Below are 16,318 nucleotides of genomic sequence, written 5' to 3' on the forward strand. Positions count from 1 at the left end.
GGCGTCATTGCGGATGCTCTAAGAGTAAGGGAATAAGTATAGATCTCAATCTTTTCGTCTCATAATATTTTGCTAAAAGTTTGAAATAAAATATTAATAATTGAAACAAATTGAGTATATATAAATAAAACAAATATTAAACAACTGAAAAATAGGAAACGGAATGGCCAGGATCAAGTGCTAGTTCCCCAAAATTATAGATACGAAACCACTACAGTTTGAATATGGCATCTACCAAAATTGGCTTAGGTGACTTTGTCACTAAGGTGGTCTTAAAGTATGTTGATCTAGAAGCCATTACGCCCACGGCTAGAAAATTGAAAAAAAAAACGAAGGAGGAGGTGAAGAAATAATGTTAAATAAGATGAAGTGATGGTATTTATAGATGTTAGAAATTAATAAATATAAGAAAAATAAGTTAAGTATTGTTGAAGTGATTATGTGAAATAAATTACTACTCAATTCGTCCGTTCCATTATGATTGAGATGTTCTTTTGGACATGTAGATCTAAGAAATGCTGAATTTAATGAATTATATAGATAATAAATTTAGAGACGAAATAAATACTACTATAATGAAATTAATAATTAGTACATGGTAAAATAAGTGAGAGAGTTAATGACTCAAATCACATGGTAATGACTAAAGTATGATGAAAGGGGAATGTGAATGCAAAAAAAGTGGTTAAATTGATTTTTTCGATATAGGAAAAAGCAAATTTCGATGAAAAATTTGGGCAAGAACTGCGTGTAGGGCAGCTCGCTCGCACGCACGCGGTTGACGGTGATGCCTGCGAGTGTCGTCGCTGCCACACACGGCTCGTGACCCGCGCCTGCATTCATCTGCATAGGCTACGCCAGTGGGATCAGCTGTGTCATAGAGAGGCGCTGTTGCTATTGATCTGAGATGCGTACATTGAAATCTGAAATCCAGTCACCATGAATTCATGAATTGAATAGAGTGATTTCGTCACCTCAAATCAAATCTATCCCTTTCTCTCTCTAACCATTCAAAACCCACACTCTCTCACTAGAAAAGGGGGATTCCTCACCCTCACTCCATTTCCAGCCTCCATGCTTTCTCTCCTCCTCTTCATTCTCTCTCTTCCCCGCCCTATTCTCCAATACAACGCCCCTAAAACTCATCTCTCACCGCAAATCACGCTAATTTGCTAAAATGGTGTTCAAGGGCAGATTTTTCTCTTCCAAAAAATCCGACACTTCCAGCCTCGATGGATCATCCAACACCCCCCGATCTTTCGGCTCCAACTCCAATTCTCCGATCCGATCCGATAAGAAGAAGACCAAATCTCCATCCCCCTCCCTCTCCAAGGACACCTCTCCCTCGCCCTCCGCCGCCACCACGCCTAAAAGCGCAGCTAAAAGCCTTCTGAAGAAGAAGGACTCGTTGAAGGGCAAAGAGTCGCCCAATTCGTCTCCCTCGCAGTTGAAGAAATCGGAGCCGCCGCCGCCCTCCTCCGGGCCGAGCTCGCTGTCGGTGTCGCCGCTTGTGGCTTCGTCGCTGGGGCTGAACAAGATCAAGACGCGATCAGGTCCGCTGCCGCAGGAGAGTTTCTTCAACTTCGGGACTAGGGAGAAGGGCGTCTCTTTGGGCGCCAGTAACTTATCGCGGCCGTTGGTGGGCGGCGGCATTGGTGGCAGTGACGGCAGGAAAAAGAAGGAGAAATCGTTTCTTGAAAATGCAGATAATGGGAGTAATTCGGACACCATGTCGACGGAGAGTGGGGCGTCGAGGGACCAGAGCCCCCATGTGCTCCAGGTGCAGGAGCGATCGCGCCTCCAAAATGCAGAATCTTCATCTGGAGCTACTGGTATGCTGAGTTCCATTGGTCGTATAGGTGTAGCTATGTTGAGTTTGAGGTTTAGAATTGTTTAGTTGAACATAGAATCATGGAAAATGGTTTCCTTGTGATCCACTTGCTTCTTTGTTATCATTAGAAAAAAGAAAGCATGATTTGATCTAAGTCACATGTGGTAAAATTGGTTTTAAAAATGCTTCTGAGGATGAATTGGAATTGATATTTTGTACTACGATTCAACCGTCTTATTTCCATATTTAGCACCTATTGGTGATAGCACTGGGTTCTAGAAACCTTGCATAATATGCTTGCTAATTGAAAGTACTTTTTGGTCAATAATAAGCTACACACACAAGTGTATGCGTGTCTTTACTTTGGTATGGAACAATTATTGATCTGGCTACTTTGTAGTTAATGAACTAGGAAATGTATAGAGGAAATAATGTTGATCTATTTTACTGTATGAGCCAAAATTGATCACTATTCTTTAATTGGCATTGTATCTCCAGCAACTTTAGAAGACATGTTATATCACACTGAAAATAAAAGAAATCAGACAACACTACATTGACATCTAAACTTGGTGGGAGTTACCAACCAATATGTCTATTTTCGTGCATTATATGTTGAAGATAAAGATTTATTGGGTCCCCAGGTCTCTCAGTGGCCCTTTGCATTCAGATATAGAATCAAATGTGGCTACCTTTATAACATATAAAGAAAGAAGAGCTAGTTTAAGTAAATCATATCTTAATATATAATCCAAAATAAACAAGAATTCTTACTTTAAATTTGTTCTGCACATTGTCAATAATTAGTTTCGAGTGGATATCCACTATTTGGAACTTAGTTCAATCATGAAAAACAGCTAATCATTTTATCATTTCCTTTAAAATTCTATATTGGAAAAAATGGACTAATTCAAAATTATTGACTACTTGACTGGTTTTGATTGAATATCTGGACTTTGCCCTATTTCTTCTTGAAACATAAATGAGCAGGAACTCAGGTTGGCTTTTGGTTTGATTTGTTTGAATGTCCGGTTGGGTGTCAAAAGTATCTCAGCCATTCAATTTTTCTAAATCTCAAGATTGACCATTGCTTTCATAAAAGCAAATTTCATGTCAGTTAAGACAAACTTAGAAACAAAATATGTGAAAACTATATCCTTACTTTAGCGAAATTTAACAGGCATTGTTCTCTCCTAGTTTGTTTAAATACCATAGCTGATCAAATCATGGGATCATGCGAGCAGATCACTCCCTCATTCAGGGTATAATTGTATATAAAAAATGAGAGGATGCTTAAGAGGTCACCAACTCTCATGAGCTAATTAATCTGTAATTTGTAAGATCTTGAGGGCATAGTAGAATGAATCTATAAGGAAAATCTTGCATCATGATTTTAGAAAGTAAGCTTTAAGCAACATGGGAAGTCATACCAAGGAGTGTAGAATAAAATAAATTGTTTGTAGAAGTATTTTCTAGGAGGGGGTCTTTTTAACAATGAATGTAGAGGAAACCTTCCCTTCCTATCAGTTAAGAAACACCTTTACATGATTGGCATATTATAAACTACTTGAATTCAAGGAACATGTAGGGAGAATTGTTGAAAAAAATTCAAAATAGTAATATCAAGAAGGTGATTATGTCTATTCCTAATTAATGCTTGTGCCATGACTTAATATGTCTCAAAGTGGATATATCTAAATGATATGCGGTAGTTGCTCAGTTTTTCACTCTACAGCCTAGTAACATTGGCTATAAATATGCAATGGCTGGAGATCCAACTATTATTATGAAAATTACTAGGCACCTTGCTAGGCAATCTATAAAGATTACTACCTTTTCTCATCAAGTAATTTTCTTTTCAATTTTTCATGCTCATCTGTACGCACTCATGTGTTTTGCATGTATATTATTATTAATGATTCTTATAAAAAAGTTGGGAATCTATGGCATTCTTACAGATGTTACTTTATGTTGCAAGTCTGCTTTCATCATTTTTCACTTGGGCTTATTCATTTTAGGCCAATTTGGCTCATCGTGGGATGATTCTGGAGCTCTCAGGAATTCAGATGCGTGTACTCCTGAGACGAAGGTAAAAAGGGGTATTCTCTTTGATGTTACAAAGCATCCAATTATACATTTTCCAGTTGAATTTAGATTTGCATCTGCACTGGCAAACAAGCTGAATTTTAAATCCTTATGTAGACATATGATTGTGATAATCCAAAAGAGTCCGAATCTCCACGTTTTCAAGCCATACTTCGTGTTACTAGTGCTCCTAGGAAGAGGTTTCCTGGCGACATCAAGAGTTTTTCTCATGAGTTGAATTCTAAAGGTGTACGTCCTTACCCATTTTGGAAGCCTCGAAGGCTAAATAACTTGGAGGTAAGTATACTTTACGAGCAATAATTACTCCAGAAAAAACATCTTGATCATTTTACTTCTGGATACTTCTCAAAAAAAACAGGAAGTTTTGGCTATGATTAGAACTAAATTTGACAAAGCAAAGGAAGAAGTGGATGCCGATCTGCATATTTTTGCAGCAGATCTGGTAGGAATTCTAGAAAAGAATTCCGAAACACATCCCGATTGGCAGGAGACCATAGAGGACTTGCTGGTTCTGGCTCGGACTTGTGCTATGAGCTCTTCTGGTGAATTTTGGTTACAATGTGAAGGCATAGTGCAAGAATTGGATGACAGGCGGCAGGAACTTCCCATGGGCACGTTAAAGCAACTTCATACCCGAATGCTTTTTATTCTCACTAGATGCACTAGATTGTTGCAATTTCACAAAGAAAGTGGGTTGGCTGAGGATGACCATGTATTCCCTCTGCGTCAATCGCTTCAGCCGGCAGATAAACATATTCCTCCAGGTCCAGGGAAAGATGGAAAGTTTCCGTTAGATGTAAAAGCTGTGAAGACTCCGTCCACAAGGAAGTTTTACAGTCAAGAGCAATCAGAGTGGAAGAAAGACCATGCTGTACGAGGGAATTTACAACCTTCACTTGCTGAATCCACAAAGAATGTGGATTCTGCTGCTAGTAGAAACAGGATGGCATCTTGGAAGAAATTTCCTTCTCCGTCTGGAAAAAGCCCAAAAGAAGCTACTTCTGTAAAGGAGGAGAGTAGTGACAGTATCATGCAGGCTTCAAAAACATTAAATAACAGTACAGGAATCAATAATGCTGAGCTAGCTACTGACAAGGTGCCCGTTCTTCCCTCTTCTAAAGAAGCACATCCCTCATCCACAATGCCTAAGCACCAACATAAACCTTCCTGGGGGTATTGGGGAGATCAGCCAAGTGTATCTGATGAGAGTTCAATTATTTGTCGTATTTGTGAGGAGGAGGTTCCCACTTTGCATGTTGAAGACCACTCTAGAATATGTGCCATTGCCGACCGATGTGATCAAAAGGGTCTAAGAGTCAATGAGCGCCTCACTAGAATTGCTGAAACTCTTGAGAAACTGATGGAATCTTTTTCTGCGAAGGACGTGCAACATGGTGTTGGAAGCCCTGATGGTGCTAAAGCATCTAATTCTAGTGTGACTGAAGAGTTGGAGCTTCTTTCTCCTAAATATAGTGACTGGTCCCGCAGGGGCTCTGAAGATATGCTAGACTGTTTTGCTGAACCAGATAATAGTACAACGGATGATATGAAGGCTTCCATGTCATGTAAAACCCGATTTGGTCCAAAGTCCGATCAAGGAATGACAACATCATCAGCAGGCAGCATGACTCCTAGGTCGCCACTAATGACACCGCGTATGAGCCCAATTGACTTGCTATTGTCAGGAAAAGGTGCTTTCTCCGAACATGGTGATCTTCCTCAGGTATATTGCTGTCATCTTCTTTCTAAGATGTCCTTTTAGCATGAACAATTAGTTTACCTCTTAGATTCATATGAAACTGATGCATCTTAATTTCTTATTGAGCTTACCATGTCAATCATTCTTCTTCTACAGTCTTCATTTGTGATTCATTTTTTTTATAACATAATGATCTTTACATCTACTTTCAAATGGGAAGTTACCCATTAAAATCCAATTTCAAATTCGGTATCCTGTAGATTTCTTGTTAGTCTGGTATATATATGATGTCCACTGCATCCAATTTATGTATTGCATGTCATTGGAGAATGCATCATGGTACGCATTGTATAGGGATCGGGCATGCTTTTCCATTAAAATGGACTTCATGCCTTAGGCATTCCAATGAGTAGATTATTCCTTTTGTATTCCTTCTCTCTCGTTCTCTCTTCCACTTAAAAACTTGGGCAAGGTTTTGATTGTTATCCTTCAATTTTATGTAAGCAATCTTTAGGTAGTATAGACCTTGGCCGTCTAATAAAATATGCTGTAACAGAAATCAGCTTTAATGCAATAAGTACTATAGTATACAGGTCCTATTCACTATGATTTTGTAACATAATTGTAAATTTAGTTTTCAATTCTTTTTTAAATGATTGTTGACACTTTTTCCAATCATATCTATCAACAATAATATCGACTTTTGGTCTATGCAGATGAATGAACTTGCTGATATTGCTAAATGTGTAGCGAATACCCCTCTGGATGATGATCGCTCTTTGCAGTACCTTCTTTCTTGTCTTGAAGACTTGAAAGTTGTCACAGAACGTAGGAAATTTGACTCCCTAACTGTAGAGACCTTTGGAGCTCGTATTGAGAAATTAATCAGGTGAGTTAAAGATCTTGCTTGAACATTGTTGCAGATTAGATATGGAGTAATCATGCTGATAATTTGTTAAATCACCCAGGGAGAAGTATCTACAGCTATGTGAACTAGTTGATGATGACAAAGTTGATATAACAAGCACTGTGATTGATGAAGATGCTCCTTTGGAAGATGATGTTTTACGTAGTCTACGAAGTAGCCCTGTACATTCTTCCAAAGACCGTACCTCGATTGATGACTTTGAGATCATAAAACCAATCAGTCGTGGTGCATTTGGTCGGGTGTTCTTGGCAAAAAAGAGAACAACGGGAGATCTGTTCGCAATAAAGGTATGAAGTGAACTTCTAAACATAGGGTATAATACAAGAGCATCTCTGATCTTTTGATAACGCAGCTGAGAAATGAAGTAAAGACACATATTGAGTTTACAGAGTAGCTTTTCCTAATTCATCTATCCTCAGGTTCTCAAGAAAGCAGATATGATTCGCAAGAATGCAGTGGAGAGTATTTTAGCAGAACGTGATATATTAATATCTGTGCGCAATCCTTTTGTGGTGAGTCTCTTATGTATTATCATGCTTTGGCTCTAGTTATGTGTTAAAATCATCTATCTCATTTTACTATTATATCTGATAACCTAGGTCCGCTTCTTCTATTCATTCACTTGTCGTGATAATTTGTATCTTGTAATGGAGTACTTGAATGGCGGAGATCTTTATTCCATGTTGAGAAATCTAGGCTGCTTAGATGAAGATGTTGCTCGCATATATATTGCCGAAGTTGTAAGTTTCGTTTTGTGGGCTCTTCAACTTATCTGTCTCCTTATACTTTGGTAACTAAAAATCTGCATCCCCTGTAATAATGAATAGGTGCTTGCTTTGGAGTATCTGCATTCTCTACGTGTGGTTCACCGTGATCTGAAGCCAGATAATTTGTTAATTGCACATGATGGCCATATAAAGGTTCTTTCTCTTGGTTTCTCTGCATAGTTCTTTTTATGCCTTTTATCTTAAATCCTCGTAAATTTACTTGTTTATTTGCCACTCTAGATTGTGCTTTTATTGGTTTTCCTGTCAATTTATGATTCCATTAGTGGCCTTTTATTCGATTGTGCAACTAGTATTTCACCCCTGTTGCACGGACACAAATATACTGTATTTGAGCATTATTGGTGAACAGAGTTTCAAATTTTATATGTAGGTTACTTGTGTTGTTTGTTAGAAAACAAGCTGTAATTGCTAATAGCTCATGAGCAAATATCATTTATGCTTTTAAAAAACACTGAACATAGAAGTTCTCACAGGATATTTTTGTGTGACAACTGAACACACAAAACTTGTATCATGTCTTTATATGTGAAGGACCTTCATGATTCTTACATTCTGAGGTGCAAAAACTCTTGCTGTAAATTTGAACAGTTAACAGACTTTGGGCTATCGAAAGTGGGTCTTATCAACAGCACTGATGATTTGTCGGGTCCTGCCGTCAGTGAAACATCTTTAATGGAAGAAGACGAGCAACCGTTTTCTGCCTCAGAACATCAGCAAGAAAGGCGTAAGAAACGGTCTGCAGTGGGTACTCCTGATTACTTAGCACCTGAGATCCTTCTTGGAACTGGGCATGGTTGGTGCAGCTTCATCCAATTCTTTTTGGTTTAATTTAAGTTAGGCAGAATTGCCACACTGATTATAATGGTAATATCATTTGTTAAAAGATGCCATAATTTTATCAATCTCCCAAAATTAAGCAGGATAAGCTGAGCACCAACAAAAGTGAACCAGAAAACCTTCGCCATTATAGTTCTTGCTCATTGCCTTTTACTGCTTCTTCTGGTTAAAAATTTGGAGATAGAAAAAAAGAGTGAGAGTTCGGCATTGCTTGCTTTCTGTAGGAACAATGCTTGCCAATGTATTGTACTTAGAATTTTAATTTATTTCATTTGTTTATCTGTGAAGTAAGACTTTTCCACTAGGGACCAGGAGTTGAGGTGCATGATTCTGCAGTCTGGTCATCATTACTCTACTTGTTTGAGATTATATACATTGTGGACCAATGAGTTCTAGCATCTTTTTTCCATTTGCTATTTAAGATTTGTTTTTCTAAGTGAAATATACTCATGTATATTTGGTCTATAACGTTCTTTTCGATCTAAAATGCATAACTATATTGTTTATGTGCACCTTTCCTTAGGATTTACTGCTGATTGGTGGTCTGTGGGTGTTATCTTATTTGAGTTGATTGTTGGCATCCCTCCTTTCAATGCGGAGCATCCTCAGGTTATTATACTGTTCGAAACTTTATCCTATCGTTTCCATTATAGCTTTATCTCCACTCATAGATATTCTTCTGTTTTGGTGTATGGCTGAGATTTATATGTAGAGAATAGGAATGTACGTTATACATCTGACTATCTGAGGATATTGTAGACCTACTTAAGCTCGCATATCTTATTTTTGTTGTTGCCATTGATGTGGATAATTTTCCACTTATGCAGAATGGTAAAGCTTTGTATATTTTGGAAGTTTAGCTAGACTTGGGTAGAGTGTGCATATGTGAGTTTGGCTTCGTGTATGTAGACTGGAAATCTAGAACAAAATAGATGAATGAGATGCTTCTGCATGAAATTTAGGGATGTCACTTGGAGTTCCTCTTTTATTTGTTTGTTAGAAGGTCATACCTTTGTGCACTTTTGACTCTCAACTTCTGGCATAATCAACAGAATACATTCTTTGGAATCTAGGATTTACATAAATTCATGTTCTTTTTATTTATGTGTAATTAGATTACCTCTGAAGATATTCTGTCTGTGCTTGTGTTGTGATATTATATTGGGGTTCCATGCTCTATATATCTAATACAATGATCACAAAAAACTCAAATGGTGTCAAGTTCATCGGTTATTATACATGTTCACCTTTGGAAGTATGAGCTTTTAGCGCCATTGATCAACCAATGCCAATTCTCGTAATACTTGAATCTTGATGGAGCAAAAATGGCTGTATTTCTTAGTTGTTCAAATTATAAAAACATGTGAACAGGAATGTAATATCTCAACAAGATAACTGATGCCCTCAGTTAACTCCTGATAATATAGAAATCATCCCCTGCATCCCCTTTACAAGAAAAGTCATACAGTATTTATAACTGGGTAAGGTTGTAAGAATGCTCGAGCAAGGATACCATGATTGAAGTCCAATAACATCCATGTTTGAAGCACCCCCCCCTCCCGACACAAAAAGCCAATTTGACTGCCCTGATTACCATTTCAACAATAGCATCTATTTATTTTTGCTTTATTACTTGTTGTGACAGAATAGAGTAATTGTGTAATCGACAAACGAAAGAACGTAAGGAGACACAGAATTTACGTGGTTCGCCAATTGGCTACATCCACGGGCAAGAACGGAGAACAAATTGTATGATGACTGCAGTTACAGATTTCAGATCTAAGATCACGATCACAGAATTATGTGCTCTACTCCCATATAAATAGGCACACATGAGATCTTATCCTAATTCGGAAACATACTCTTATCCCAATTAGGAAGCATAATCCTATCCTAATTAGGAAACAAATTCAAGGCATACTAACATTACTCATTCTCATATATGGTCCTCAAATTATGTTTCTTATTTTTTCAACTTTCCTTGTAGAAAATATTTGACAACATTCTGAATCGGAATATCCCTTGGCCTGTGGGTCCTGATGAATTGAGCTATGAGGCATTTGATTTGATTGATCGGTAAGAAAATTATTATCTATTTCTGATGCAAGGAAAGTATGAAGCCCAAAGCAGTTGTGCTCTTGTAGTTTCTTCCTATTAAGTTGCTCTTCTTTGTTAGTATTTCTTATTTTAAAGACTACATCATTCTAGTATCACAGTTTTTCAAACAATGCTTACGTACTCTGTATGTGTGGTTTTTATTCATAAAATCTTCTGCATGGTCTAGTTACTGCATACACGCCCTTTTTTGTCAATTCAAATCTCAGTATGACCACGTGCCCATCGGATTAATGTATGTGTAGGTTACGTCTACAAATTCTTTTAGCTGTTTATTTTATTCATTTTGGCATCCACTGGCAGGTTATTAACTGAAGATCCTAATCAAAGACTTGGCGCTGTAGGAGCTTCAGAGGTAGTAACATGTCATGAAATGGCTGCTTTCAATTTCTTCCATTCTCTACCATCCATCTGATAAAAAAAATTGCGTTGCACAGGTCAAGGAGCATCCATTTTTCAGAGATATTAACTGGGATACGCTTGCTAGGCAGAAGGTATTGATTTTATATGTAAATGACCACTGTATTGGTCCATTCTGCCAAAACCAGTGATGACTAAACTTCTTGTGCTCTCTCCCAGGCTGCTTTTGTTCCTGCGTCAGAGGGTGCAACGGATACTAGTTATTTTACTAGCCGCTACTCCTGGAATACGACGGATGAGCATGTTTATGCTGGTAGTGATTTTGAGGATTCCAGTGATAACGGCAGCTTAAGTGGGGGCAGCAGTTGCCTAAGCAATAGGCACGAAGAAGTGGTGTGTACATTGTTTAAATAATTTGAACAGTTCTTTTATACAATGTTTCTATCATCTTAACTCAACTTGGTGGCAACAGCAGGGGGATGAATGCGAGGGACTCACTGAATTAGATTCGAGCAATGATATCAATTACTCCTTCAGCAATTTCTCATTTAAGGTAGTCCAACAAATATTGTTTCTTCTCCAGTTATTAAGATTGCATTTGGTACCATAAAACATTCCCTAATATCAATCAGTTTACAAGTCAAAACCCTACTTCCCCCCTTTCTTTCATCATCAAGAAATTCCCTCCCAATGCTGCTTGAAATGGCAGCGTTTTTTTACACTCAAACAGCTCCCGCGAGGTTTATGTGGATCCCCGCTTCAAGAATCTCGTTCTTGCTGCAATGCAAAGAGCTAGTACCTTATTCATGCTCAAATGCCAGCTTCCTCTATATGTGCTTCTCATTTGGTTTCCTTTTTTTTTGTGACTGCAGAATCTTTCGCAGCTGGCGTCCATCAACTACGACTTACTCACCAAGGGTTGGAAAGATGATCCGCCTACTAATTCCAGTACGTAACCATGAACTCTTCTATCTCTCTCCTCATGTGCTTGCATACATGATTTCTTGGGGTGGATTCCCTTGTAAATATATTTTGGATTATATCGGCCAATTGATCTTGTTTATGATATAAAATGCAGACAAAATTGTATGTACAATGTAAATGTACCAATGAAATGGAGTATAATTTTTGGCGCATGGTATTTGGATTTTGCACCAAAAAATTGATCTTTTAGCCTTGCTGTTGAAATAGAATTGAGTTTTTGGTTCCTCAAGAAATATGATAATCAGAATTGGATTGGGTAAAATAAAATTCAAGGATTATAGAAGTTTTGGTAACAATATTTCTCGTCACAGTGGAGGATTATTTAAACTTTTAAAGGATCTAACAAATAAAAATCCTCCCAAATTTATTGAAAATTTTAAACCCAAGTGGCCTCAAAGCCGAACAGTCTGGCTGGTTTGCAATTTTTGGACCACCTTCTTTATAGTTACTCGCAACAAATATACACAATTTTTTCTAATGACTTAATGTAACACTTTATTTTGAATCCTCAACAAGTCACTCCTTTTTATTTCCTGCGTGAAGTTGCAGATACCTGTCACATTCTCTAAACATCGATATGAAAGTTTATTCATTGCATTCCAACTGATATAGTTGGCTTCATTTATTATTACGATTAGGTTTATTGTGGTTTTTGGTTGCTCATAACTCTAAAGGAGAAAATTTCAATATCCCATATCCATACACCTAATTTGACCGGCAATTCATGGCAATCACATTGGATTTTTCTCAATCAAAACCAATATGGAATTAGTAGCCTAATTTGGTTGGGATTTGAGAATAATTCTCCAAAACAAAGAAAATATCAAAGTACTAAATAGAATGAGTCAAAGGCTAACTAAAAAATTGGAAGGAAGGTTTGGGTATTTTTTGGTAGTTTAATCCTTTTTAATCAAACAATCTTCTTCTTACTTGACAAAATAAAAAAGAAACTAGACAATCAAATGTATAGTATTAATTGAATCAACCATAACCTTGGATATAGAAATAAATTCACCAAGAGCAGGCAGCTGTTACATCTTGTACACTAGGGTACAATCCATATCTTCTCAATCAACATTAAAAAGAAAAGCTCACTCAAAAAGAAAAAGTTAAAGCTAAGTAATAATTACAGAACAGCCATGTCCATGTTCCACCCCCCACAGTCAAAAAAGAGACAATTGTACTAAAAAAATATGAGCTGTGGATTCTGACAAAACAAGAATTGAGAGCTCAACTTTAACATACAAGTACAAGTTGTTCAAGCAGAGATCAATATCCATTCAAATTGTTGATGCTATTTTTTATCCTTTTCTTCCCCTTCAAATCTCAACTAGAATCAACCAATCAATCTGCTTCGCTCACTTGATCTTGCTGCTCCTTGAATCCCCTCAAGCCTGAGGATCGGAGCTCCTCGATGCGGGCGGCGACCTGAGAGATCGGCGGGCGTCTGTCGGGATACTGGGCCGTGCAGTCGATCCCGAGCTGGAGGAGCTGCACCATTTCCTCCTCCACATTGTCGTATCGGAGGAGCTCGAGGTCGAACACCTCGGAGGTCCACTCCTCCCGGACCACGGACTGCACCCACCGGGGCAGGTCAACCCCATCTTCATTCAGGAGAGCGTGCGTGGGGGCCTTCCCCGTGAGCAGCTCCAGCAGAAGGACACCGAAGCTGTAGACATCGGCCCATTGGGAGACTCTGCGGGGGTCAGTCACCTCCGGGGCACGGTAGCCAGCCACGCGAGTGGGGGAGGATGGGGGCCCAACAAGATGGTTCAAGCCGAAGTCAGAGAGGCGAGCGTCATGTGACTTGGTGAGCAGGATATTGGAGGACTTTATATTGCCGTGGGAGACGTCCGGGCCTTGCCGGTGGAGGTATTCGATACCCCGTGCAGCTCCGAGGGCAATGCCGGACCTCATCTCCCAGTTCAACGGCGGCCGTCCGGCTCCCTTGTTTCCTGATCAAGAACCACCATAGATTTTCATAACCAATAAAAAATATTCAGTCTTTAAACAAAACTAGTATACCAATTTTGCTTGCACATGCTACTAGCATTGTTGAAGAGCAGCCAAAAACTAATCAAATAATCACCACTCAAAACAGTTTGTCATTAAACAGCAGTGATTAAAGGGTAATTAATTGCAAGACAGCAGCAGCAATAGGTTATCATCTCACCAACTCCACCTAAAGCAATCAGCATTCCACAATAAAGCTACACTAAACAAACATTACCATCTCAATCAATTAAACAAACCCCACAATTAGAGAGTCCAAGGTTTTGCCAAAACTAAGACAAACTCCACATTTTCTTAAGTCCCAGAAACTCCACACCACAACGCAGATGAGCAAACAATCACAATGCATCAACAACATAAACAGACACAATAGATAAACACGAGATAATATGGCAAAATTAACAAATTGAAGAAGACTGACCATGTAAGAGTGCAGAGAGGCTTCCCATAGGCATGTAGTCATAGACAAGAAGCTTCTCCTCCCTGCTATAGTAGTAAGCCCTAAGAGGCACCAAATTCTGATGATCCATAGCTCCAACACTCTCAATCTTGTCTTTAAACTCCTTCTCCGAAAGAGTGACATCCTTGAGCCTCTTGACGGCCACCACCGTCCCCACCTCCAGCACCGCCTTGTACGCAGTCCCGAACGTCCCCTTCCCAAGCACCTCCGCCGACGCCCTCAGCAGCTCCTCCAAATCAAACACCCTTGCCCCGCTCCCGAAGAACACCAGCTTCTTCGCATTCGCATTCGCCGCATTGCTGTCGTTGCTCTTCGCATTCCCGTTCGCCACCTCGCCGCTGTCAACCTCGGTGGGCTTATTATGCACGGCAGCGGCGGCGGCGGAGGAGTCGCTTTCCTGATTCTTGAACGCCGCCACGTCGACTGCCCGCGACTTCTTCCCGCTCCGCTTCCTACACAGGATGAACAGTATCAACAGCAAGAGAAGCAGCCCTAGAACAGATCCAATTGCAATTCCCGCAATGGCGCCGCCGGAGAGCTTCTTCTTCCCTCCACCGCCGCCGCCACTCGCGACTCCTCCTCCTCCGGCGGCGATGGCCGGAGTTTCGGCGCACACAGTGTCAAGAGGCTTCCCGCAAAGAGAAGTGCCAAGAAATGAGTCCTTCGATCTCCCCACAAGGCCTTCCGGAATGGAGCCGTTTAAATCGTTGAAAGATACGTTGAATTGGTCAAGATTTGGGAGGTTTATCTCCGGAAGATTGCCAGAGAAGTGATTATTCTCCAAGAAAAGGGTGCGGAGACGGGCCAATTTGTTGAACTCGGGCGCAATTGGGCCGGAGAAGTTGTTGGAGGCGAGATTGAGCCTGACGAGGGCGTGGAGGGAGAAGATGGAATCGGGCGGGGTGCCGGAGAAGCGGTTGCCCTGAAGGTAGAGGTTGCGGAGCTGGGTGAGGGAGGAGAGGTCGGAGGGGAGGGGGCCGGAGAGGTGGTTGAGGCGGAGGCTGAGGGTGTGGAGGGCGGTGAGGTTGGAGAGGGCGGGGCCGGGGAGGCTCCCGGAGAGGGAGGCGGCTGGGAGGCGGAGGACGGTCACGCGGTTGTCTTCGCAGAGGACGCCGGGCCAGTTGCATGGGGTGGTCAGGGTGGTGTTCCAGAAGAGGGTGCGGCCGCCTACAGCGGAACGGAGGGCTAGGAGGGCAGCGCGGTCGGAATTGAGATCTGAGACGGCGGCGGCGGAGAGGAGGAGCAGCGGTAGCAGCAGCATTGCTTGGAGTTGGAGAGAGGCGAGTGTAGCAATCGCCATTGTCGCGTGTGTAGAGAGAGAGAGAGAAAAGGGCTAATTAAGGTGTGAAGAAGAAATCACTGGAGAGGTTGGGAATTAGTTGGGGAGTTGTGCGTGTGTAATCGCCAGTGACTGTGTGTCTCTGTAGAGAGAGAGAGAGAGAGAGAGACAGGCTGGAAAGAGGAAAATAGAATAAAATATTTTGTTGAGTATATTCATGATTAATTGAGACTGCAATCAATCTGCTATCAAATTCAGGTTTAATGGGCATAATTGTGTTTTATGAATTGTAATCCCAGATTATAACGAATTTTAATTAATAGTCTTGGTTTAGTTTATTCTTTGTATGGGATAGAAGGGCTAAATTAATGGTTTGAGGGAATATATACCGACAAACGAATTTTAGCATATAAATCGTCAACTACTAAACTAGCTTTACTATTTCAACAGTATTGTTTCTTAAACAATAGAGTACTATATAATAATTCAATTATGTAGCTCACGCCTAAATAGGTAATATTTGTATGATATGAATAAAGTTTTGATGGGTGCATTTGATGCTAGGGCCAGTTATATAATAAGTCAAACCGAGAAGCAATAGATAAATCAGGTTTAACACATTTAACACATACTACTTGGCTACATCATAAATTTGAAATGCATGTATGACACATCAACAATATTTACATGTGGCGGTTCAATATAATATTCTTTTGTGGAAATTTAAAAAAAATATTAAAATTTGTGTTTTTTACAACTGATTTTAAAGTTTAAGACTGATTATTATGTAATCAAAATTCCTGGTTTTTATGACAATTTATCCAAAGTATATTGGTATTAGGAAATGCTTCGTAGATTTCCTAATCTTGATTAAGGATTAACGGTGTGAAATACTATTCATTATACCGCGGTTCTTAC

General features: G+C 39.7%; 2 protein-coding genes across 3 annotated transcripts; one reads left to right on the top strand and one right to left on the bottom strand.

The window, feature by feature from the left end:
- The first annotated feature begins 755 nt into the window (after positions 1–755).
- On the top strand, positions 756–11,805 carry LOC121748287 (probable serine/threonine protein kinase IREH1). Of its 2 annotated transcripts, none has more exons than XM_042142541.1 (17): positions 756–1,832; positions 3,850–3,920; positions 4,034–4,213; positions 4,296–5,660; positions 6,353–6,525; positions 6,605–6,851; positions 6,984–7,076; positions 7,164–7,304; positions 7,392–7,484; positions 7,941–8,145; positions 8,713–8,798; positions 10,177–10,265; positions 10,608–10,659; positions 10,742–10,798; positions 10,884–11,057; positions 11,140–11,217; positions 11,537–11,805. In XM_042142541.1, exons 1-17 carry the CDS (start codon positions 1,178–1,180, stop codon positions 11,618–11,620), a joined length of 3,843 nt encoding a protein of 1,280 aa, XP_041998475.1. In that variant the 5' UTR covers positions 756–1,177; the 3' UTR covers positions 11,621–11,805. The 2 variants fall into 2 exon arrangements, with proteins under 2 accessions (XP_041998475.1, XP_041998474.1); XM_042142540.1 differs by having other exon boundaries at positions 761–1,832; positions 11,137–11,217.
- A 789-nt stretch (positions 11,806–12,594) lies between these two features.
- Positions 12,595–15,578, bottom strand: LOC121748288 (probable inactive receptor kinase At1g48480). Its single transcript, XM_042142542.1, has 2 exons — positions 14,083–15,578; positions 12,595–13,603 (listed from the first exon to the last, which is right to left on the bottom strand). Exons 1-2 carry the CDS (start codon positions 15,419–15,421, stop codon positions 12,993–12,995), a joined length of 1,950 nt encoding a protein of 649 aa, XP_041998476.1. The 5' UTR covers positions 15,422–15,578; the 3' UTR covers positions 12,595–12,992.
- Positions 15,579–16,318: the final 740 nt, after the last annotated feature.

This window comes from Salvia splendens, chromosome 9 (assembly GCF_004379255.2).
Source record: "Salvia splendens isolate huo1 chromosome 9, SspV2, whole genome shotgun sequence".
Taxonomy (NCBI): Eukaryota; Viridiplantae; Streptophyta; class Magnoliopsida; order Lamiales; family Lamiaceae; genus Salvia; species Salvia splendens.